At 48.1% G+C, this 25,607-nt stretch overlaps 1 protein-coding gene across 2 annotated transcripts in view; it reads right to left on the bottom strand.

Moving 5' to 3' along the window:
• Window positions 1-25,607, bottom strand: part of EEF1AKMT2 (EEF1A lysine methyltransferase 2) — a 197,332-nt gene that overhangs the window by 76,853 nt on the left and 94,872 nt on the right. The window contains exon 4 of one of the 2 annotated variants that reach the window (XM_069612042.1): window positions 5,698-5,808. The exons of the other annotated variant lie outside the window; for it this stretch is intronic. Coding sequence (XP_069468143.1) covers window positions 5,698-5,808 — 111 coding nt within the window. The remainder of the gene's footprint in view (window positions 1-5,697; window positions 5,809-25,607) is intronic. 2 annotated transcript variants of the gene reach the window in all.

Here is a 25,607-nt window from a genome sequence, read left to right as displayed (position 1 = left end):
TCAAACTCTCTTGCAATTGAACACCTCCCACCACCTAGTTATAGGATCACATGTTCAACCAACCTAGGAAAAGTAATATTCAAGATCATGCCTATTCTGTCCAGAAAGGATGTTTACCTCATGCTTCCTTAGGATGTCCATCAATGGACGACGATAAAGATGAAAAAGTAAGGGAGACAGTGATTATCCCAGAGGGACTCTGTAATTCTGGGGTAGAGGGTCCAAGATAACCCTCACAGTCTCATGTGTTGCTGCTGTTCTGTTAAAAATTAATCCAACCATTTAATGGCTTTTTCGGATAGATTTCTGCTCTTTCTGAGGTAATCAAGTAAGATACGGTGATCCACCGTATCAAAGGTCCAACACGACCAACAGGGATATTTCACCTTGATCTGCCACCTGCAAGAGTTCATCCCAAAACTGACAGAAGAGCAGTCTCTGTGCCAAGCTTTTGGCAGGAATCCTGATTGAAGAGGGTCTAATAAGGACTCTCTTTCAGCATATTGCTGTAACTGAACTGTGAAAATATTCTCGAATACCTTGCTGGGCCATGGGAAACCGGCCACCGGCCGGTAGTGCTGGAGGTTTTTAGGATCTAAATCAGATTTTTTCAAGAGGGGCGTAACAATAGCCTTTTTCATCTCTTGGGGTACTGACCCGAGTAACAAAGATTTATTTACTAACTAAAGTCATCAATGAGATCTCAGGTGCCAGACGTCTTGCGACACTGACTGGTAGTGGAAAATGTTATCATTTGTCGGCTTCAGGCTTTTCAATAAAGCCTGGATGGACTCCTCCGAAACTAATGTAAATTCAAAAGGCAAAGCACAGTGCAACTCAAAGTGCAAAGTGCAACCGTTTGAGTGCAACTGAAAAGGTAAGTAGAACTTAAGGACACTTTGTAACTTCTTCTTTGAAAGAGATACACTTACCACACTAATTCTTTCACCAAGTAAGTACATTTACACTAGTTATACTTTAAGACAGAAGCCTTTTCTTATCCAGTCCTTCCCTAGTCTATTGCAGGAGTTCTCTCATCTTCCTCTTTGGTTTGAGCTCCAGTGGTTGACTAGTCAGCAGCTTCCAGGTTCAGAGAATTTATCAGGAACTATTTAATTCCTAGTAGTTTCCGATTAGGTTTGTAAATACGTGTATCTTCATTTTTGCCTGTTGTATATTTCGGTTGTACATTTTTGTATATTTCTTGTTTCTCTATTCGCATGTGCTCTTGTAACTAAGCTTTAAGTTGTCTTATAAAAAGCGCCTGGTTACCCCAGGGTCTGGTGCGCAATACAAGTAATAAAAACAAACTAACAAATACAGTACAACTTCTGCAATCTCCCCCTTCATTTTAGAGAAAGGGGGGCGGTCTGGCTGTCCAATCAGGATAGACAGCCCCTCCACTCGGAGTTGGCTCCTTTCAGGCAAGGAGGAAGACAAAGGGCTGTGGAGTTTTGGACTCCTCCCTCACTTCTTGCCTTCTCAGACACTCTGGAGCCTGGGCGGGGAATCCACAGGATTCCCACCGAAGACAAAACTTCCACGGAGGTCGTTCCCACCTAAAGTGGCAGAGGAAGGCCACAGAAACAACAAGGATACGTAAAAAGGTGAAAATGAAGGAACCCACCATTCTAGCAGAATGGTTGTCCTTTTGTGCATTACCGAGGCTGAATGAACAGCCTGTGAGTAATAAAGACTAAACATCATTAAGGTAAAACCACTGCCACCAGACATTCAAGTAAATATGCAATTGTAACAAAAATGCTACAGGTAAGTAAGCAAGGAGATAGATACATTGTATCCCCCAGCACTGCGCAAAAGGTGGGGTGTGCAGGCTCACTGTATACAATGTAAAGGGGATGAAAATACCCTTTTACCCCTTGGGAACAGTAGTTCACCCAAGTACATTAAAAAGAAATTAATAGGGAAGCTGAAAGGGGCCACCCAGCCCAAGCCCAAAAGTTATAGGAAACTAGAACTCCAACCATACACTATGGAGAGACATAAAAAGGTCACCCATAAAAAGAGTAAACGACTAGGTGAGGGGGGGGGTATTCCCACTCACCAAGGGACAAGAAAAATAGTTACCCAGTCAAAGCAAAAAGTTCTGCCGTTGACGCAGGTCAGGAAGATTTATCACAAATATGAAAATCTTACCTAACAAATCCACACAGATCAAGGGACTAATTTCATGAGCAAACTGATGGCCGACGTGAAGGAGATCATTCAGATTGCGACAGACTATTGAGCCCTCTCAGAGTCCTGGTCCTCGCCAATAGTATTGGTAGCCAAGCCCTATCAATCGTGGAGATTCTGCATTGATTTTCGCAAACTAAACGCTGTGTCCCTGTTCGATAACTACCTCATGCTGAGGATAGATGACCTGATCGACTGGGCACAGCCGTTTAGATTTCCACAACTGGTCTCACCAAAGGCTATTGGCAGGCCCCTCAGAAACCTGAAGACAAGTAAAAAACAGCATTCTCCACACCTGTGGAATTATTCAAATGCAAGGTACTTCCATTTGGCCTTCATGGAGCTCCTGCAACTTTCCAAAGGCTAATGGAGCACATACTAAGACCTTATTCTGGCTTCTGTGGAGCCTATTTAGAAGATATCATCCACAATAAAACGTGGGAAGAGCATATGACACACCTGTATCAAATAACAAAAGCCCTACAACAGGCCGGAGTACCCGCCAACCTAAAGAAGTCTCATTTAGCACAATCTGCTGTGAAGTATCTAGGCTTCTTTGTAGGCAACAGCTTGGTCCAATCCCAGGTAGAAAAAGTTAGGGCTGTCAAGTAAACCCCTATTCCCAAAACGAAGTCAGATCTGAGGGCTTTCTTGGGACTTTTTAGGTTACTACCGATGCTTTATTCCCAACTTTGTCTATTATGGCCTGTTTAACTGATAAGCTAAGAAACGCTGAGCCACAGAAAGTGGGGTAAGGAAGAACAAAGCTGTTTCGATACCATGAACAACATAATCTGCAGCAAACTAATCCTTAAGGTCCCCAACTTGAATAAAGAGGTTGTCCTCCAAAGTTACCGATACGTCACGAGTGGGCCTAGGAGCAGTACTCCCACAGACATGACAGAACAGAACATCCGGTCATGCAAGTTAGTAGGACATTATTTCCTAGGGTACAAATTATCTAAACTACAACTACTACAGAACAAAGCCCTACAAACCGCAGCAACCACATCTCCCGACCAGACAAGAAGTGCAGGCTGCCCATAAAAGTGAGGATTCCATTTCAGATCCTGACTCTGGCTCACAAGTCACAAGTGCATTTACAATGATGCAGTTGCAGACCTCAATGACAGAATCACCCTACAAACACAACATTCTGTAAGATCGGTTGCCATCATCTCGCTGTACATTTCAAGGTACAAGAGCAAAAGGGCGGGAGGCGCCAGCTTCTCTGTTGCAGCCCATACTCTTTGGAACACTCTGCCTGCATCCATTAGAAACTAACAATCTTAATCTACATTAAAGAAACAGGTCAAAACCTTGCTTTTTGACAAACATGATTGATGCCACCTGTATATGGCCACATGATTGTTGTAACTGAATAATATGCTGTAATAAACACTGTGATAACCCTGGGTTTGGGCATTCAACAAATTATATAAATAAATAAATAAATAAATAAATAAATAAAAATAAATAAAACAAAACTATGCAACTATAGAACTTGGGGCACTGGCAATAAAGTGGGCAGTGGGATATTTAAAGTATTACCTCACTGGAAAAAGTTTACTTTGATCACAGACCACTCACCCCTCACGTGGCCTTGTTAAGGAAAAGACACAAGCTCCAGCATCATGCACTGGTTTCTCGATCTGCACCCCTTTTGTTTTAGCGTGGAACATCGCAAAGGCAAGGAACAGGGTAATGATGATTTCCTGTCCCGATTTCCTTTACCAGATGGAGAAGCCAGCTGCATGAGGGTATGGGGATGTGACGAATCACAGGGTATTGTCACTGTTTCCATTGGGGAAGCTCCTTCCCATGAATAGATTCTCCACCTTCCTATCTGTCTCCACATTCCCTTGCCACTCCGTACCCTGTAGTTCCCCACCTTTACATTCACCTTTGTAGAGCGGATGAAGTTAACTCTCAAGAAAACACTGAGACTAAGAAGAGTGGTAGTGATTTCTATAGAGATCAGCAGTTCAGTACTGTGATGAAGAGGCACGGTAGAGCAATGAGGACTATTGATGTGAACCGGACGAAGCAGTCTAGTTGTTGGGGTCTGCCTATTGGCCATACGGAATACAAATGAGGACTAAATAAATAAGGTGTCAGGCCTGCCCCGGAGGAACAGAGAGCAAAGCTTGCACGCGGTAAAGGTAGAACCACAGGAAGAAGCTGTAGACCGGGAAGACGGTGGAACGAGCCCGCCGTCTGCAGAAGTACTGCCATGAGCCAGCAGACACCGGGAAGCGAGAGAGAACCCAAGTGCAAGAAACACTTGGGATGCCACCTGGAGCCAAGCTGTGCTGCCCGAGAAGTAGAAGCAGAAGGCAGCTGTACAGCCCAACACGCTGAAGGCAAAGCAGGGTCGCGGAAGACAGCACAAGCAGGAACAAGAGGAGCAGAAGGTTGACCAGAGACTCAGAGAAACTCAAGCAGGACGCCAATCACCCGGAGCCTGTAATCATGGTACGGGTGCTTCCTGGGTCTGGAAACCGAACAAGGGGTACCCAATGATGGTCAGTGACCCAAAGCAAGATGAAACTAAAGACACATGTGTCAAGGACCCCAAGAGGATTAGAAGGACAAAACAATGCGCCTCATCAGTGAACACTTGGTGGGAGAGTGAACCAAGTGTCCCGGAGGGCTAATGTAAGGGGGTCTGGGGCAGAGGGGACTTACAGAAACTATGTCGATTCATAGACCCGAGAAAATTACAAGGGGAAAGAAAAGTTGAAACGAACTGTGTAACACATCATATGGGGGAACAGTACCTGGCAGGAGAGTATACCAGGTCTGTTCTGTGGGACAGTGCAAGACGCCAGGGTCTGTGATCCATATGAAAGTGGGCAAGGCCCACAAAAGAAAGCCACAGGGGCCAGGGACCCGCACACAAGGAAGAGACACTTCAAAAGGGCTGAGGCCCAAAGCAAGTCGGGGAGAACATGGGAAAGTCAAAAAGGGGTCTGGGATCCACGTTGGAATGACGGAATCAGTCGGGTAGAACCAGAGACAACCCAGATGGGTCTGGGACCAATGTGGAAAAGTACAAGAGAACAAAACAAGGGGTCGAGGGCCCAGTTAAGAAAGAGGCATTTGCTTGAGCTCGGAATCCTACAGTCAAGTCTGGCAGGATAGTTTTCCAGAATTGGCATTACAGTTTACAATCCCCCACTTTTTGGACACTTAGGAACTGTAGCAGTAATTTGGTTTTCACGTTGTGAACTGAACTTTAAAGGGCCGTGTCCAAAGAGAGAGAGAAGGCTTCCCCTGGATTAAGAAGTTTTTCCCTTAGTTAGTTTAGTCTACGGGTCGAAATAGGTTTGTGCGCAGGATGGTGGACATTTTACATTACGGACAACTTGACAGAGCAGAGTCCTTAGTATTTTTGTTGAGGTAGGGAGAACCCTCATTGTTTATAATAAAAGTTTTTTGCCAACAAGCATGCCACCACTGTGTCAGACTCATACCTCTGCAACCTTACACAACACACACCTGCAATTTGATACTCCTGCACCGCTCTTCCCGCTCCATGATGCTCTTGGAAAGTTCGATGGCAGCTGCAGAGTAGTCAATTCCTGTGAGGTTTGTGTAGCCAGAGTTTGCCTGGAAAAATAGAAATTCCCAAAGTGTGAGCATCTGAATAATAATCATTCTGAAAATGTTAATACCCCCAATAATAAGAGTCTAATAAGAGTCTGTAAGCACTAAAATACCAGGTGTTATTACCCAACTAAGTGGTACTCCCATCAACGACGGGAGGATTACAGGCTAGGGTAGGCTTGACCGAGATGCTGTTGTGCGTCCAGACGCTGGTATATGGCTCTCAGAGTACCAAGTGGAATAGGGAAGCAACAGAGGTAGATACAGAACCAGCCTACTGCTGCCTTGGAACAATTTGGGGTGATAAATAACAAAAATAAACATTTATGTCACAGAATATCTGCATCAAAACTGATTTCACTTGAATTGCTATGATCCATAGAAACTTACATTTTATCCCTGTTTTACTTGTTCATCCTGACTGACTAAATAACCGTACACAATTCTTGCTCATACATCAACATCAGAACAAAGCCACCTAGTGATGTGCAAATGAATCGTGATCAAGTGTGTCACCCAAATGTCATGCTTCTTTATTTTTCAAGAGGCATATCCTGTGATGCTGGAAATGCATCGGAGGGACAGGGCCTCCGTATCCTTGTCCTTTACTGCTTTTTATCGTGTGTTCTGTCGTGTTTTCCGCGCAGGAGTTCATGTGGGACTCCTGGCGGTGCAGCTCTCTCTCTTTTGGTTTGGTGAACAGGCCCGTGGGATACCCTTATGACACCCATGGGTGGGGGTACAAACCTGTGCCCCTAGTGTATGTTTTTGGGCACCTGTGGGTGGCCCACAGAGCAGGGTATGGGCTGGTGGCAGCTCCATGCTGAAATTGACAGGTGCGCGGAGTATCCTCCATTTTGGGATACCCCGGCCCTGCCATTGGGATCAGTTGATTCCTGATGGAAAACAAGATGGCCCCTGTGGCCTCTTGCTTTCTATTACCCATTACCTTGTTTTCCCAAAGTCCTGGGAAGCCCTGACTCTGTCCCTTCCACTTGACTGGCTCAAGGGTGGAAATGCCATATATGGTGTTGTTGTGAAGGCCCGGCCAGACTAGCTGGAGCCTTCCCGGTGATGTATGTTGTGGGTACCTCCTGTGGGTGGGACCTGGGTGAATAGAGTGTGTGACGAATATGCATTCTGTGTTGTGGTTGTCTAGTATCTGGTGGTTGACACAATGACTGAGACAGCCTTACCCGAAACCTGTATGAATGCAGCTTCGAGTGTTGAATGGCTCGGTACTTGTGCCAATACACATAACTTGTTGTGAGTGTCTGGAGGGAAGTGAATGGCCGGAATACCTTGTGTGCCTGATTGGCTGCCTGCCTGCATGAATGCCATTAGGTGTGATTGGATGCTTGAGTGTGACCCAGCGGAATGAATGGGAGATCCAACAGTATATCTGGGGACCTCCCACTGCTAGGAATCGTGTTCAGAAGCTGAAGTCCACTACGACGAGTAAATGGAGTAACTGAAGCTTGACCTTGAAGCCCCGCTGGGCGAGAAGAAGTGCTGTTGCTCTCCTTCACAATCTGAAAGCTGCTGTGCCACCAAGGACTGACCCAGAGAGGACCTGGTAAGGCGCCCTCTTCCCGAGCTACGAGGGACCATCGTGCATAGCTGATCTTTGCCAACGCTCCCTGGTAGACAGACCTTCGACAGGCTGCCGACCCGATATGGGGACTGCTGCGGAACTCCAAGGAGAAGCGCCCAGACTGTTCTCCGCCACTGTCGACAACTGCCGTCGCCGACCGGAGCCGCCGTGCTCCCGTTTGCCTAAGAACTTCAATTGATCATCGGATGCTCTCGTCTGCATCGTCAACCGCTTGTCTCCCGCTGGAGAAGGCCCGACCGTCGACGCGCCGAGGAGCATCCGCTGGTGGGTTTCCCACCACCTAAAGACCACAGAGATGCCGACGACTCGACGCCCTTGCTGGGCCACCGTTCTTCATCATCTCTTTGCGGTCCAGAACTATCGTCACCGAGGTGCCCCGCACGCCTCTTCCTTGCAGGACGCCAACGCTCTGTCGTCGACGAGCACCGCTAGGAACGAAGCTGCCACTTCACTGCCGTAGTTCAACCTGTTCACCGTCGGACGTTCGACGACCCGTGACTCCTGCCTTAAAGGGAGGACACTCAAGAAGGGCCGTCGATTCCCCGACACCGAACGCTGAGTTCCTCGACACCTCTCGACGATCCGTGGCTCCTGCCTTAAAGGGAGTCACTCAAGAAGGATCGGTCGACGCATCGTCGGAGAACTCTACTCCACCAGGTACATTGGGGGGGGGGGAAACCTTAATAGGAGGAAGTAAGACTATTGGACATCATATGGACTGGGCTTGTGCTATATATCTTTATTTACAGGTTGCCCAGGTGGGGCGGGGGGATCTCCACACAACTGTGCCTAGTGGTAGGGGTCAGTATTCTGCCTACTGTTTCAACCATTTTGCATTCCTTCCTATCTCTATTGCTGGTTTCCTCGTTATTGATCTGTGTGACATTTTAACCGTACAGTTGATGCACTTAAATGAGATTCGATAACATTGGTGGTACCACTTTAGAATTGTATATATTTATCATTATTGACTTCCGAGTACAAAGTGCATTATTGTGATCGTGTACATACCTTTGAATATTAATTATATAAAGACTGTTTTCAGTAATACAGTGTGTGGACATTCCTTTGTGGGGGTTCGGGGACTACACTGTACTTAAGAACCAGTCTGCATCACCTCCTGAAAAGCTAGGCCTTGATTGCTCGACCATGTACCAATAATAGAGAATCTTGGCTGGGGTCCTCTGTGCCTCTCCTCTACCATATAGAGAGCGGAAGTACAGACACCCCCTACCAGTCTTTACATATCCCCCAACAGCTTTCAGTCCCAATAAAACTCTGGCAGAAGATCTAAAACCTGAATGGGATGGATCATAGGATCAGGAACTGAGGCATATATAGGGAGTCATTTATTAAAATCTATGTCACTGTGAGAGTGTCCTGGGAGCAACACTTCACAGGATGCAGTGACGGGCTTCTTATATGCCCTTTGATCCAATGTGGCTACAGGTAGCCTGCGCTTACCTGACAATTACAACGTTGTCTTTTAGTTATTTTGCTATCTGCAGTTCTCCTTGGGTTTGGTCTTCGCTTCAGACCCTGAGAGCACTACTCTTTCCTTCTGCTCTCGTCAGTAAGGCCAGGTGTATCCTTCATCGTCATTGCATGTGCCAAACAGTTCTACAAACAAACTATCAGAAAACCATGCACCCCACTTGTGGTGATCTTTCTTTGATAGGCCCACCCTCTCTCGCCCATTGGTTGCCTTCTTTCCATACCGGCTCCTTCCTTGGTTTTCCCTCCTGTCTTTGACCCACTCTCCTTTCAAATTGGTAAACAGCCCCAGACACCGCCCTCTCAGGTCCAGTCTGAGCCTCCAGTCATGTACCCCCCCAACCCACTCTTCCATGGTTGCTCGTTCTGCGTGTCTGTCCCTCTGGCCAGTTTCCCAGGTAAATGGGTGCTTTGGTGGGTCAGGTTTTTGATGGGGTGGCTGTGGTCAGGTTTGACGCAAGAGGAGGTCCAGGCGCTGTGCATGTTCTATGTTGAAGGTGGTCGCCACACCGTTGGCGTCTCAGTCAGCATGGCATCACTCTTCTGGGTTCCGGGGTTTGGTGTGGCAAAGGCACATGGCACTCTCAGGCGACTTGCGTGGTGTGATTCCCCCACCGCTCCCGTTGGTGGTCAGGTTACTCCGGAGTGGGGCGGCCCGCACCTTTGCTGCCCAAGCATCACAGTCCCATAATATGACGGTTCAATAGATCGACCTTGTTTTCCGAGAGATCAGGTGCATCATTAGAACCAATCTTCTCTTTTGTCCCTTATGGGCCATTTTTTATTTTTAAATGTTTTGATTGGCATTTATGAATATACACAAAACCATTGTGTGGATCACATCGTCTAATACATATCTCGTATGCCATATAAAGCATAGGTAACATTAAACAGTAAACAAACAACAGTAATAACTCTGACTGTCCTTTTGTCCTCTGACTTGTAGTGCTCCATGTTTCTTATTCGGACCCCAGCCCCGACGCCGCTGCACTCTGTTGGCTCTTCATGGAACGTGATGTAGGAGTGTGTGTGGGTTTGACGTTTCAGTTTATGGGTTAAACTACCGTTTGGTGTTTGAGGGGTAGATTCAGGGGGGTTTGTAGCTTGTTGAAAAGATCATGTCCCTCAGGAGGGTCTTCCAGGACTCCAGTGTGGTGCTCGCATATTCTCCACCACGGCTGTTCCCCTCCTCCCAGGCTCTAGTTTCAGCTGCGGTCCACCTCTCCATCTCCTTAATCCAGGGTTCATACCTGGGGCCTGCTGGCGATTTCCAGGCCATGGCGATCGTTCTCTTTGCAATACACATGCTATGTCCATGAGCTTCACTAAATGCCTGATTTTGCTCAGTCTCGGGTGAGTGCCCAATAGGCACTCCTTAGGTGTCCATTCATATTATCTCCAGTCCGGCTTTCCTGCAGGTCTGTTCAGCTGCGAACCAGAGTTTCTGTGATTTGGGGCAGGCCCAAAACATGTGGATCATATCGGCATGGTCGGATGGGCACCATGGACATGTCGGGGTGACTGTCGTTGAATGTGGTTATTCTGTGTGGGGTCATGTAGGTCCTGTAGAGGACATTAAGCTGAATCAGCCTGAACCTAGCATTCCGGGACACCTCCTTCGGGTATGATAGAGCTCTCGACCATTCGCCCTCTGTGATTTCGGTCCCCAAGCCGGTCTCCCACCTCTCTTTCAGACGTGCACTTCTTGGGTTGGGCCTGTCATTTATTTGGGTGTATAACCTCGACGTTGGTTTCCAGCCGTCGCTAAGACCATACATCTCCTGCACAAGGGAGTGCGTTTCCGGCTCCTCAGGCCATATATCCCATTTCTCTTTGGCAACGTGTTTCACCCTTTGATACCATAAGAATTGGCCCGGGGCAAGTCCGTCCTTCTCTTGCAGTGAGTCGAAGTCTCTGAACAGCCCCTCGTCAAACATATCTCCCCATGTGTAGAGGCCAAAGTTCTCCCATCTCCTCATCGTTGGTAAGTCGCCGGGGGTTTTGCATACGTCTGCTAGCATGGGAATTTCAGGTGTGTATGAGTGTTGTAGTCCAAGCATAGATCTGACCTTGTTCCAGACCTGTCGCCCCAACAGTACTATCATGGGTGGGTCAGGGGGCCCAACTCGTGTGTTCCATATTAGTTCTTTAGGGTGCATGGGTGAGGTTAGTTGACGGAGAAGGTTTGTCTCGGCTGTGGGTTCATCGGATAGCCACTTTGCGACATGAGTCAATTGTGCCGCCTGTTAATATCTCTGGAAATCAGGTAGCCGGATGCCACCCTCGGCGTAGGGAAGTGTGAGGATGTTCAGTTGAGTTTGTGTCTGGCCCGTCCCCAAAAAAAGTCTCTGATTAAGGATTCCAACTTCCTGAAGAAGGAAGGGGGAACGTAGTATGTTATGTTAGTGAAGTAGTAGAGGAATCTAGACAGTATTATCATTTTGGATATTGCTGCTCTAGCCATCACAGAGAGCGGTAGCTTCGACCAAAATTTGATGGATCTGCGTACCCCAGACATTGCAGCCTCCGTGTTGCACTCATGGGTGGAGATTGGCGCATGTCCCTTATGGGCCATACGGATAGGTCAGGGGCAACGTGCCGGTCTTGGAAGCAAACACTGATCAGCATAGGTTGGATACCATGCTTGGAGGCTGGATTCCAGAATAAAGTGCAATATAAAAGCCACATTTAATTCAAATCTTTAATTGTATTTCTCTACAAAGAGGATAGACCTGCACAAGAGCGATTGAAACAGGTAATCAAGTCTCTTAGTGTTTTCTTAGAAGTGCCACTTATTGAGAAACAGCACACACCTTTCTGCATGCTATCGCAGGTTGCGAGTATGAAGGCGCCTGCTGGTGCCATTCATGGGGCCCATAGAGCGAGCATTGCTGTATGGCTGGATTACACAAGACGCGCAGGGCAAGTGGTACATTACTAGCAACCATGGACGTGGAGTCACAACACATGCTCATCACATCGATGGCACTGAGGCCTGTAAGAAAGCGCTCACCAATCATTAACTACTTGCTGACACTATAACCAAGTGCATGGATTCGATCTTACCCAGCTGCAGTCTCCAGAGGACTGCAGGACTGAAGGCGGGAGAGTGTTACCTTGGGACTCAGCAATGTGGTGGTGGACTGAGAAAAAGGATCTACTTAAAATCCTGCTCCCAGTGTGAAAGCACCATAAAAGGGCAAAGATAAAAAACATGCCACTTGGGACACTATCGCCAGCCTGAAGGTGGCTCCACCTGGAACTCGATATTACTTCCTGATGGGGAGATCATTTTAATGCTTCATCCCCTCTCCTAGAGAGACCCCCAGCCCTTTTTTTCTGGATTGATGGACCGGTTTCTTCCTATCCTGAATAACTGGAGCCTTTTTCCACTCATGCATTCTTATGGGCTCTGTCTTTTGGAATACTGTTCTGTGTTTAACCTGTCCTATGGAGTCTACTTTCCTCCATTCCTCTTAAAGGTATCTGTGTTTTACTTTTGCAGCACACAGCTCCTTAAGGGCAGTTTTGCTGGGAACCCTTTGGGTTCTTCTTTGAGATTCTTTCTTTATCCTCGAATGACTACAATTCTAAGGATAGAGGGATACTTTATATCACTCCAAAAGCATTATATATTAGCCCACGCCACCTTATGTGGAGTGCTAAGGGGATACCTAGTATCCCTACTTTTCTCTGCTCCTGTGAAGTGTTAGTCACATAGACAACCTTCTAGTTATGGCTGGTGGCAGTGTACGTGTTCTACAAACTATTTAGTTATTTTTTACCGCAGACTGTTATCACAGTCTCGGTTGTGCACAATAGGGTCACCTAGGTAGTAACTTGGTGGCTCCTTTCTTTTTTCGCCTTTTCTAGCATGTTTGTTCTTGGTTAGCCCTTCTTCTACCATTCTGGGAGGGGGAAGTCTGTGTGTGTGTGTTTTGCCTTTGGCAGGAACCCTTGAGTGTCCCCACCAAGGCTCCAATGTGTCTTGGCAGGCAGGAAGTGGGGGAGGAGTTCTTCACTCCACTGCCCTTTGTCTGAGTGCCTGAATGGAACCGGTGCTCACTGGGGAGGCTGGCTGTCGGCATTGGACAGCCACACGCCCCTTTCTGTAAACCGTTGAGAGAGATTGCAGAGGAGTGTGTGCTGAAACTGAATAAAAGGTGAGGTTCCTGAGGTGGAAGGCAAGGCCACCATTGGAACTTCAAGTAACCAAAGAAGACAACAACCAGAGACACCTGCAGACCCTTTGCAACACTATGAAGCGATCACTGAGGTCCTTACCCTGTTTTCTATGCGACAGAGGAGCTCTTAAGAGGACGACTCCTTCCTTTTGGCTGATGGGACTAACCAGCCCTGAGGCGAACGACAATCTGAGCCATCTCCAGAGGTGCTGTGCCTCTCCAGAGCTGCAGAGCGTGAAGACCAGGAGACCTCGGACCCAATTGCAATGCATCGTCTTTGAAAGGCTGAATCCGTCCAAGTCTTTGCTGAGCTCCAGGTGAACTTTCCGAGACACAGTCTGACTCATCCAAGTCCCCTCACCAAAGTGCTGGACTCCAGGAATCGAAGAGGATTGACCAGGCATATACTGTCCTTTGTTGGTGCTGAGAAAAAGTCGGCAAAACCGCAGACTGACCCAAGAAGCTAAAGAAATCCATGCCAAGGGTTCTCTCTCTCTCTCTCTCTCTCTCTCTCTCTCTCTCTCTCTCTCTCTCTCTCTCTCTCTCTCTCTCTCTCTCTCTCTCAGAGAGAGAGAGAGAGAGAGAGAGAGAGAGAGAGAGAGAGAGAGAGAGAGAGAGAGAGAGAGCTGCTGAGATTTCCCGTCAAACGGTCCGCTGGTCACCAGACTGAGGAATCCAGGGGTCGGGTCCAGCGCTGACACATCGAGGAGAATCCAGCTATGAACATTTCTTCAACCAAGAAGGCACTCCAGAGCGTTGGATTGCACGATGAGGTGTGCAGAGTGTCCACTCTTACCTCTGACCCAAGCCGTCGGCTTGTTTCCCCTTTGCGAGGTCTTTAACAGGGTCTCCAACATTGTGATAACGCTTTTAGCATCTTTAACTGGAGACGGAACGTATCCTCAGTAACATTTGCTGGTCTGCTGCTTCGTAAGACTTTGAGCCCTCTACAAACTGACTTTTGCATAGAGTTAGGGTTTTGCTAACTAAATACAATTACTGTACATCTTTGTCTTATAATACATTAGAGCAGTCATTAGTGTCAAACTCTGTTACAATTGTACAGCGAGCATCTACCAACTAAGCAGTGGCCTTTGAAAAAGGGTTTAAAAGTAATCCTATGTGTGTCGGTTAAGTGGACTAAGTATTTCAAGATAGTAACTAGGTTCTGTGTACTTACCTACAGCTCACATCTTCCTCTCATGATAAGCCTGAGTGCCCTGCCATTCTATTAAGGTTTCATGAGTAGTACAGAATGATCCTAAGAGTTGGGGACCTGTATACCAGCTCACATTTTCCTCTTATGATAAGCCTGACTGCTCTGCCATTCTATTAAGGTTTCATTAGTAGTACAGAATGATCCTAAGAGTTGGGGACCTGTATACCTGCTCCCATTTTCCTCTTATGATAAGCCTGACTGCTCTGCCATTCTATTAAGGTTTCATGAGTAGTACAGAATGATCCTAAGAGTTGGGGACTTGTATACCAGCTCACATTTTCCTCTTATGATAAGCCTGACTGCTCTGCCATTCTATTAAGGTTTCATTAGTAGTACAGAATGATCCTAAGAGTTGGGGACTTGTATACCAGCTCACATTTTCCTCTTATGATAAGCCTGACTGCTCCGCCACTCTACCAAGGTTCCATGAGTAGTACAGAATGATCCTAAGAGTTGGGGACCTGTATACCTGCTCCCATTTTCCTCTTATGATAAGCCTGACTGCTCTGCCATTCTATTAAGGTTTCATTAGTAGTACAGAATGATCCTAAGAGTTGGGGACTTGTATACCAGCTCACATTTTCCTCTTATGATAAGCCTGACTGCTCCGCCACTCTACCAAGGTTCCATGAGTAGTACAGAATGATCCTAAGAGTTGGGGACCTGTATACCTGCTCCCATTTTCCTCTTATGATAAGCCTGACTGCTCTGCCATTCTATAAAGGTTTCATTAGTAGTACAGAATGATCCTAAGAGTTGGGGACCTGTATACCTGCTCCCATTTTCCTCTTATGATAAGCCCGAGTGCCCTGCCATTCTATTAAGGTTTCATGAGTAGTACAGAATGATCCTAAGAGTTGGGGACCTGTATTCCACTGGGATAGTTTTATGACGTCTTACTTCAAGTGGACTTTAGGAAAACTTCCCTAACACTCGTGTTTCCTTACAACTGGGAACAGCCTATTGACTTGGTCCAGTTGTTCTTTGGGCAAAACATTACATCTAAACTTTGTTGAATATTTATTTAGATTGTAATCTGCGTTAGGTTAGGTAATTGTCAAGCCAGAGGGAGGATACACAACTCCTGCCTAACCACGGAAGCTGAATGGAGTACGACTCTCTCACCTTGATTGGCACGGTGCTGATGTGATACTACCAGGACACTGCACGTCAGCCAATGGTGGAAAGAGGGTTAGGGAGAAGCTGTGGATAGGTAAAGGTGGATAGAGTGTTAGGGTACTTGATTGGATAGGAAGGGAGTTTCAGGGAAAATGACATTCAATACACAATGAAATGCTTTCAGCAATATCATACTTCTGAACCTGCAAGCTTGAACCCTATTCCTAACTGCGGTCTTGGCAGGCCACCCCAACCACCACTAGCTGGTTGGATGAGGTTGAAAACATAGTGGGACATACTACATGATGCACATATAATTATTGCATGAAGGACCAAGTACAATGAGCACACGTAATGATTGCATGAACTGCCAAAAACTCAGCCACAATATAGTAAATAAATGAAGCGAGAAACACAGAATAGCAGCCCCTTTAAAAGATCCTAATACTTAATTCTATGAAAAGACTGGAGGCGAGCATTATGCTTAAACTTCAATTTATTACTCTTCAGCAGTTTCAACAAACCACACAAGAAAACGCTGAAAAGTGTCCATAATAAAACTTTTCTTTTCTTAAAATAAAACTCCCAAGTTCCTTGTAGTCCAGTCCTGCACAGCCCAGCTATGCCACACATCCAGTCTCTGGGCTCCTCTTCTTCTTTTACTGTTCTTCAGCAGATAAGTACCTCTTTAGTACCTCTCCATATAACATAGCTTGTTTAGTGCATTATATGTAATTAGGAGAGATTGAAACAAACAGAATGTTTGTTTTAAAGATTTGGACATATTGTGGGAAAGCTACACGAGCGCAGCAAATATATTTGACAGAGCAGAGGGTCGGGCGCACTCACACGCAGCGCAGGCGCGAGGCAGAGGGACCACATTTGCGCCGTGAGGCGGACGGCCCTGTGCCATATTACCGTCAGGGTCGGACTGGGACAAAAAATAGGCCCGGACATCCCAAAAAAAGTGTCCCACCCCGCGCCTCAAAAAAGTGGCCCACCCCGCGCCTCAAAAGTGGCCCTCAAACCATCATCCGTGATTGGTGAATTGTGTCAATTCACGACTTTCCAGAGAATGCTACTTAGGATTCACGTGTCTGTTACATTACAACACAACTCATACAATAACATAACTTTGCATACAGTTCTGTGACAGGGTCCACAGCTCTGAGGCGCAGGGGTGGCATGAACACGACCTTTCACCCCTTGACAAAACAGGAAGGAGCATCAAATAGCATTGTTCCTAAGTACACTACAAAAAATATGGTTATGAATTCACTAATGTGATGTACATTTCATACAAGAATGGATCCCCATATGTATCATTAATATCTGTGTGTATAGATCCATATTGTCAAATTACTGTGAATGCAAGCAGACATCTAAGGCCAAATGATAATATGTTATTGTATAGCACTTACGCTTAAGCTCTTTTTTTATAGAACAAATATGCATACAATATCACCCAACCTGTGTTGGTACTCATTTATTGATCTCGGAAGGATGAAAGGCTGAGATGGTTCGAACCTGCAACCTGTAGATCACACACTCATCGCAGCAGCGAGCGCTCAACCCACTGAGCTATCATATCGGCTATAGTAAAAGGAGCATCTTCAGGCCTGGTGCAAATTTGGCCGCATTTCAAGCCTGTGTGCAATGCATCTACGTTTCAGCCTATGTCTGTATTAGAAGTCACTCAGTATGGTGTGACCAGTGCGCCCTGGAGATAAAATGGCCCAGGTGTGACCAGGCTATTAAATGCCCCAGTGCCACCGGGAGAAACAATGGCTCCCGTGCCACCAGCTTATAAAATGCCCCCAATGTGACCAACAGGGTGCCTGCGTGACCGATATATAAAATGCCCCCAGGATGAACAGGCTACAAAATGACCCGAGTGTGACAGGATGTACATGTGCGCCAGGGTGATCATAATCTAAAATGGGCCCATTGGAATAACCACGTCATAAAGTGGCGCCTATTGTACCCGGGTATACAATTTCTCATAGTGATCTAGTGTACAATGACCCTGGTGTGAGCAGGGATGTCCAGAGTTTTATCAGGCTATCGCATGGCCCCAGCATAACCCAGATGTCAAATGTCTCCTGTAAAGTGAACTACGGAGGATCCGGGTGTGACACGGCCCCAGCATGACGGGGATGTAAAACAGTCACAGCACGGTGACGATGCAAAGAGACCCTGGTATTGCCAGGGTGTATTTATGCAAGGTGGTTTTGGGGTCGCTGTTCATTTTATTTTTTTACATCTGATTGGGGCAGTACAAAGTGCACTCTCACCACAGACCATTGAAGAGGCGCTCTTCACTGTAGCCAAAAAAGGGGTAAAATCGCTATAAGAAGTACACGCACCCAAAAAACACCTGTAACGGCTTTGCTGCTGTGCCCCAAATCAGCACTTCTCGGGGCAATGGCATGCGGTTATAGCGAAGAATATTGTTTCCATACGAAGCGCGACAAAAAACGACCTGTGCTTTCAGAAAAAAACAAAATATGGTATGCGAGTGACGGTTTTCGGCAGAGTTTATAAGTCATCTCTTTGAACATGCCATCTTCTGGAGTTTTTAAAAAAAGGCTGAAAATAGCCATAACATGAAGAAAGGCCGAGGGATGGGCTGTGCGCGTGCGAGGTACAGAAGAATGCTTCCGGAGCACTTCAATGTTACCCTGACATTAAAAGGACCAGCTGATACACGACGCTTTATATAGCGCTTCATGCCAGATGCTGCCCGTTTCAAAGCACTGTAACAGAAATGTGTTGCTTTAGCTTACTTTAATGGTACTCGGTTCATCGCCCTCTGAAGGGTGGAGGGCTGAGTCAGCGGAGACTGCGGAGTTACCATTGAGAGCTGTCCTGCAGAGTGAAAACAGAAGGCTTAACTTGCTGAGCTATCTAGTTTGCAGTTTTAAAATAAAGTGCACTTGAAAAATCATGTGTTACTTAATTTGGCGAGCACCGGGCTTTAAGTGCCATCCCCCAAACGTCGCCTTGACCATGCGTGGCTTTAAATGCTTTGACCGAATACTTCCGGTGTGGGGGGGACCGCGGCATTGCTTACACTACTTGTCGAGTCAGCCACTGTGAGGGCTTAAGACCCTCCCAAACTGAGGAAGGCAGCCCTCTGCCGTGACTCTCAGCCGGGGAGGCACTCAGGCGCTGCAGTAAGAGACCGTCACATGTCTCACCTGTGAGAGCAGGCAGTGGGCTTGATTTTATGGAATTTTTTGCGCGGTGCAAAGTCACTTTGTACTGGTGCAAATTGGCTTTGCGCTTCAAAAATACACTTTGCACCGCTCTGTGAATCAGGGTGTTTGTTGGCAGTGGAAAGTCACTTTGCACCGCGCTAAACATTCCATAAATCAGGGCATGCAAGTTTAAACAATCAAAGATGGATCTAATGAGCCGAAGGAAGGCATCATAACCAGCCTCCTGGTTGCAGAGGAATGGGGGAGGGCGACAGCGCAGTGGGTTAATGCACCTACTGCAGTGATGTATGTGGAGCAGGCAGAGCACCCAGCCCCGGGTGAGATACTGATACAGGCTTGCTTGCTACGCTGGGACCTACAGTCACATGACATCCCCTAGCTTTGATTCTCAGCACATGTAATTATCCACACTGTCCCCCGTGGTTCACTTTTTTCAGGAAAGTTGTGGGACAGTTCAAGCATGAGGTTTACTGAGGTGAGAGTACACAGAACAAAGGCACGTCATAGCGCTACACAGAGCAAAGGCACTGCTCATAGCGCTACACAGAGCAAAGGCACCGCACCGCTCATAGCGCTACACAGAGCAAAGGCACCGCTCATAGCGCTACACAGAGCAAAGGCACCGCACCGCTCATAGCGCTACACAGAGCAAAGGCACAGCTCATAGCACGCACGGTTAAAACTCTCCCCTTTCTTCACCCAATCCGCCCCTTTCCTTGGTACACAGCCAACAGGTGCTATTGGGAGACCAAGGGCCCGATTCATGGCATATTTTGCCCGGTTCAAAGTGATTTTCCACTGCCCACGCCCTGATTGATGGAACTGTGCGAAGTGTATTTTTGCCAAAGTCCACGCATAGTTATTTTTGCAGTACAAAATGACTTTGCACGGCAAAAATACACTTTGCACAGTTCCACGAATCAGGGTTTGTGCCGGCAGTGCAAAGTCACTTTTCAGCAGTGCAGAGTCACTTTGAACCGTGCAAAATATTCCATATATCGCTGCCAAAAGTCCAAAAATCGCGGCATTCGGGAAAACAAGCATTAGTGCTTCCGTTGGTCAAATGCACGTTTTTTAATTAGACAGCATCTTGCTGATAATGCTGCCACATACCTCGGCGCGTTTACCTTTCTTGCACAGCAAGGATTAAAAGAGAAAGGTGAACACACACATGTATTAATCACTTGTTGCTGCTCTTGTAAAGTTTCTGCATCTGTTAGGGAACTTTAAATGGTTACAAAGAAGTTCTGTTCTGTTCTGTCTGAATACTAAGATATACCTCTAGGTGGCCAGGCAATATGCTGACTATGCGCTTCTATGCGCTGTAACCAGAACAAGGGAGAGTGCATGTTGAAATGTGCACCCAATTTGACGCCAAAAGGTGCCTGACTCAGAGCCACGCTACGGGGAGACCCGCTGCCTCGCTCCGGGTGGGCACTAGTCTGTTGGCTTGTACCCAGGCAACTGCACCTGGGGTATTCAGACACGTGCTGTAAATGCCCCCAAGACTCTAGCGCCTTAAGGATGAGAGCGAGCGTGAACGCCCCTCGCTTTTAAGAAAAAAACAGTGTGCAAAGACAGGTGAATCTCTCGGGTCAGTGTACTTACCACGCGCAGAACCTCTCGTCTCCCCAAAAATGTAGAGATGGGGAAATGGTGGGCCCGTAGCACCTATTACTTGATGTCCCGCCGCTGTGGTGTGGCCTCCGAAGGCGCGTCTGCCTTTCTCACGGTGTCGGTCCCCGCTTCATTCAAAGTCTCCCTCTTCGCTCTCGTTCTCACCCTCTCCGTGTCTCTGACTGTCTCCTTATTTCCGTCTTCCGCTGCTGCTTCTAGGGAGGGACTGGAGTGTCTCTCGCCTCTCAGGACGGACAGGTGCTGACTGTTTGCCTGGAGTGTGGCCTCGTCGTCTCATGGGCTGGGTCCGCCTTGGCGCTACGCTGCCTGCTGCTGCCGGTGTCAGTGTTACTGGCCAAAATCATCATGCCCAGGGACGGAGGAGAGGCCCAAGTTATCCTCTCTCTAGTCAAGTGGTATGAACAGTCAGCAGCGAGTGGCGACACTGAGTCTGGGCCACGGCCTGAGCTACAGACAATTCCCAAGTCCCTGCCCAGCCCCCCAAGCACAATGGTTGCTTTCAACTTTGCACAAAGGGCACTTCCTAAAGTTGAAAGCAACTGTTGTTATGGTAAGGTGCCGCCTGGGGAGGCCAGATTGTGCTGTGCCCCGGAGGCCCAGGCCCAGCCCCCCGGCCCAACCCTGGCAGCATGAGGCCGAGGGGGCAGCCAGGCAGGCAGGCCTGCTAATGTCTTTCATTAGCATTTCAGAGCAAGCCGGGGGCGGCCCGGGCCCAAGGCGAGTGAGCACCATACCATTTGGCTGGAACGACTGCCGGGGCCCTGAGGCCTGAGCTCTGGCATCTGCATAATGCATCATGCATGCATGCAAATTTACAAATGATTTATCAAATCATCAAAGCAAGGTAACAACGTGTGTGTTGTTACCTTGTTTTGATGAATGTATGATGCACTGACAGGCTGACAGCCCTCCTGACCCCTGCCCGGGTCCTGAGTGCGACTGAGGTGTCAGTTTCCTTTCCGCTAGCAGGCGAGGCAGCAGCAGCCAGCCTAGCCCAAGCCCCCCCCCCGCCCTACTTGTGCGTGATGCTGATGCGACAAACATTCCATTAAAAAAAAAAAAAACACGCCCCAGCTTGGGCCTCCCACACGACCCTGGCACTGCACACTGACTCACGCAAGCAGCCAGTGCCACGCCACGGCACTGCCTGACACAGTGGCTGGCTGCCTGGCGAGCTGTGTGAGTCAGTATAATAATTTAGTCAAGTTAAAGAAAAAACGGCCCAGGGACGGCTTCAAGAAAAACCGGCCCCCAGGTCCCCAAAGTACATCGGCCACTGGCCGATCGGCCAGTCCGACCCCGATTACCGGCATCCCAGGGGTTCAGCCCGGCCTAGCAGAACCGAGCGGATAGACTAGCTCTCCTCCCCTCCCCACCTTTGCGTGGGTGGAGGAGAGCAGCAGAGCGCTCCGGCCCCACCCTCTGGGAGGAGGAGCCGGAGCGCTGAGGAAGTCGCATTCAGAAGTGACACGAGAACGTAGGAGACACCGGGCCCGGCGGTGATTACCTGAGCTGTTAAGCATATAAAAAGGGAATTATATCCCTAGAATACTCGACGCGAATTAGCATTTGGAGCGTCGAATCAACTGATATACAGCTGCCGAGCGGGCTAACGACCCGCGAAGTGCAGAAGATTGTTCTTCCCACGGGAGCAGGCTCACTACCGTGATAAAGGTCACACAACCACCCGGAAGTGGCAGTTTGGGCACGAATAGTCCATTGTGCAAGCAATAATCGGTCTGGTGCAAGCCACATTAAAAAAAAAAAAAAAAAAATATTTCTGATTAAAAAGGAAAAGAAAAGACGATAAGAAGTAGCTTATCTATATATAATCAGTAGCATCAGACCAAGCAGCGTGGGCGTGCATTAGACACCTGTTCAGGTATCAGGCACACATCACGTTTGTGAAAGATGTCAGAGTTTGAGTGGAGTGAGGAGCAGCAGCCTCTCAATCTCTCTGCTAGCTTTAAGGAAGCACTGGGAAGGTCGATGCAGTGGTGCAAGGGGTAAGACCCCTGCAAGAGAGGCTAGAGACTCTAGAGACAATGCTAAATCAGCCTCCTGAAAGCACCAAGGAGACTGGAAGCACGCCCACAGAACCCTCGAAGACAGGGTTGAAGGGGAGTATACAAGCCCGAAAGAGGAAATCCTCTTACGACCCCCCCCCCCGGGCTCAACATATGGGGAGAAACAGAAGACTGGAGGCAGCCGATGTGTTTGCTAAGCTTAAGGACGCTTTCCTGCAATGCCAGGCAGTGCCAGACCTCATGACCCCCACTCCAGGGGAAGATAATACAGGAGAGGATGACCCGGGCTCGGAAGAGGAGCCGGCAGAAGGTGACCTGTCCTCTCACGAAAGAGAGGAGGTAGCAGAGGAAGAATGGGAGAAACCCGGCGGGGGAAAGAGAACCCGCAAGGAGAAGCACCTAGAGGAGTGGCAGGAGGACACAATGGCCATGTTTGACCCGGAACGTATGCGGAACCAGAGGTCATCAGACTGGCAGCCCTCTCCCAGGGTTGCACAGTATATGACCATAAGATTGCATAAAGCTCTCGACAAGGAGGTGAGGCAACGACCTGCGTGCAGAATGCCCACGCCCAGATCTTCCAGGAAAGGTAGCAGAGACCCCCGAGAGATCCCTGAGTTGGATCCCAAAATGTTGACCTTCGTGTCTAAGACCAGTAATGATCTGAGAAAAGGAATTGACGGATCATGGAGGAGCTGTCAGGAGAAGGCTCTAGACTTGTCAGGACCTCTCGCCAAAATTATGGACTTGGTGGAAAGGGCTAAGGATACGGGAGAGGAAGTAGACCCCGACCAGTGGTCGGAGTGAGCGGGAGCGGTGCTCCTGTACTTTTTTTAAATGACCTTTTCGGCTCCTATACTTTTATTTTAAAAATAAACCGTTCCAGAATTGTTTCGTTTTAAAATAAAAGTGTAGGAAGAAGTTGAAACATGCACTTTCAGTGCACTGCACTGAACATTCCCTTTAACAGGTGCAAGTGTTTGGGGGTGTGGATTGTGTGTGGGAGGGGACGTGGGGATGGGTACTTTTTTTCGTACACTTCGACCACTGACCCCGACGCTCTAGTGAGCTGAGCGCAAAGGGCAGTCTGCCTATTGGGTAACGCAAACTGCACGATTTCTTCAGAGAGAAGGAGAGGTCTGATGCTTAAGATGGATCCAAAGGTGAGCGACCTCGCTTCATACGAAGCAGGAGAAGGAGCACAGGGCCTACTTTTCAGAGAGACATTTGGAAAGGAGATGGGCCGCTTCGTCGGCACTTATACTTCGTTGGAGAAGGTTCAGGCCTCCATATGGAAGGTGTTTCCGAACAGAGTTTTTGCAGGACCCAGCCTCTTCAGGGGTCGTGCGGCAGGTCGCTCGCAGGGAGGAAGAAGGGCTCCCCCCCACCCCTAATCCCAGCGACCAAAACGGGGAAAACAAACAACAGGACACCTTCTTCCCAGCCAGGGGACATTTCCCTAGAGGGAGCAGAGGAAGAGGAGCTGGTCATGGACAAAGCTTTACACCAGGTGATAGAAATGAGTTAGCCTCCAGTAGGGGGAAGAATTAATATGCTTTGGGGAAATAAGCACGCGCTTTCCAGCAATGTTTGGATTTTGCAAACCGTAAGAGGTCTGCAGCTGGAATTCATACAGTCACCCATACAGACAGGTTGGCCGCACCAGCAGCGCTCATCTCTAACAGATCAACAATGTTTAGATCAGGAGCTAAGCCTACTAGCGCAGAAAGACGCCATAGAGAGGTGCACACTATGCCCCAGATTTGTGAGCAATATGTTTTTAGTGCACAGGAAAGAGAAAGTTTGGCCAGTTCTGAATCTAAAGGAATTAAACAGCTGGATTGTGTACTGTCATTTCAGAGAGGGAGACTGGCTGACATGGCTAGACCTGAAAGACGCCTACCTAACGGTACAAGAGGATTAGAGGTCATTCCTAGCTTGTCACTGGAACGAGCAGCTCTGGCAATTCAAGACGATGCCATTAGGGCTTGCCTCAGCTCCTTGCCAGTTTACCAAGCTGATGAAGCCAGTAGCAGAAGCGTTCCGGGAGAAAGGGATCAGGCCAATTATTTTTCTAGACAACCTGCTACTCCTAGAAGAAGACGGGCACGTACTATTGTACCAGATAAGGTGGGTGCAAGAACTACTTCTGTCACTGGGGCTCCTAGTGAACGTGGAAAAGTCAGACACCACGCCAGCGCAGAGACTAGACTTCCTGGGTTTTGCTAGAGCTACCGGCATGCAAGATGAGAGATATCAAAAGGGAGATCAGAGCGTGTCTGAGCAAGCGCGTGATTTCACTCCTGGCGAGGATAGTGGGTTTGCTAGCAGCCTCCATTCAGGCCATATTCCCAGGACCGTTGCACTACCGAGCTCTGCAGAGGCTGGAAATAAAAGCCTTGCAGCAAGGTTTAAAGTATCATCAGCAAGTACCTTTAGATCAGGAGACCATCACAGAGCTGGAGTGGTGGTTGAAGAATATGTACGCCTGGAATGGTCGTGCCATCTTTGGAGATCGCCCTGACCTAGTGATAGTGTCGGACGCCAGCAGCTTAGGTTGGGGGGCGAGATGCAGAGAGCTAGAGACAGGAGGGAAATGGAGCAAAGAAGAACTTCAGCTACACATCAACTGCTTAGAACTCCTGGCAGGTTCATTTGCGATCAAAGCTTTCACAATGTGGGATAGTGAAGTTGTGCGTCCTGCTAAACATGGACAACATCTCGGCAGTCCGCTACATAAATCACCTAGGAGGAACAAATTTGTTAGAGGAGCTAGCAAAAGACTTTTGGCACTTTTGCCTCCAGTCTGGAACACCAGTGACAGCAGAATACCAGCCCGGGGTGGTGAATGTAGTAGCAGAATGTTACTCCCATTACCTGACAGACTCCAGTGACTGGAGACTGGATCCAGCAGTGTTTCAGGTTCTGAATGCGAAGTGGGGTCCGGTACACTTCGACCTCTTCGCTTGCCAGCTCAATACTCAGACAGCGCATTACTTCAACTGGAGACTAGATCTGGAGGCTTAATGCACGGATGCATTCCTACAGGAATGGTCGGGAGGACCCCACTACACATTTCCCCCCTTCGTGATGCTGAGCAGAGTTCTAGCGAAGTGTCAGAGGGAGAGGGCAGAATTAATTTTAGTAGCACCTCTGTGGAAGTCACAAGTGTGGTTTCCGACGCTGGTGGAGCTGACGGCGGATTGGCCCCTGGCCCTTCCGGAAGGAGACAACTGTTCACGGACCCAGTTGGGTCGTATCATCCTCTGAGAGTGAAAGGGACTC

The sequence above is a fragment of the Ambystoma mexicanum genome, chromosome 8, assembly GCF_040938575.1.
Source record: "Ambystoma mexicanum isolate Mex_15411 chromosome 8, UKY_AmexF1_1, whole genome shotgun sequence".
In the NCBI taxonomy this organism is placed as follows: Eukaryota; Metazoa; Chordata; class Amphibia; order Caudata; family Ambystomatidae; genus Ambystoma; species Ambystoma mexicanum.
The sequence above is the reverse complement of the archived record's forward strand: the minus strand, read 5'-3'. Positions and strand labels throughout refer to the sequence as shown.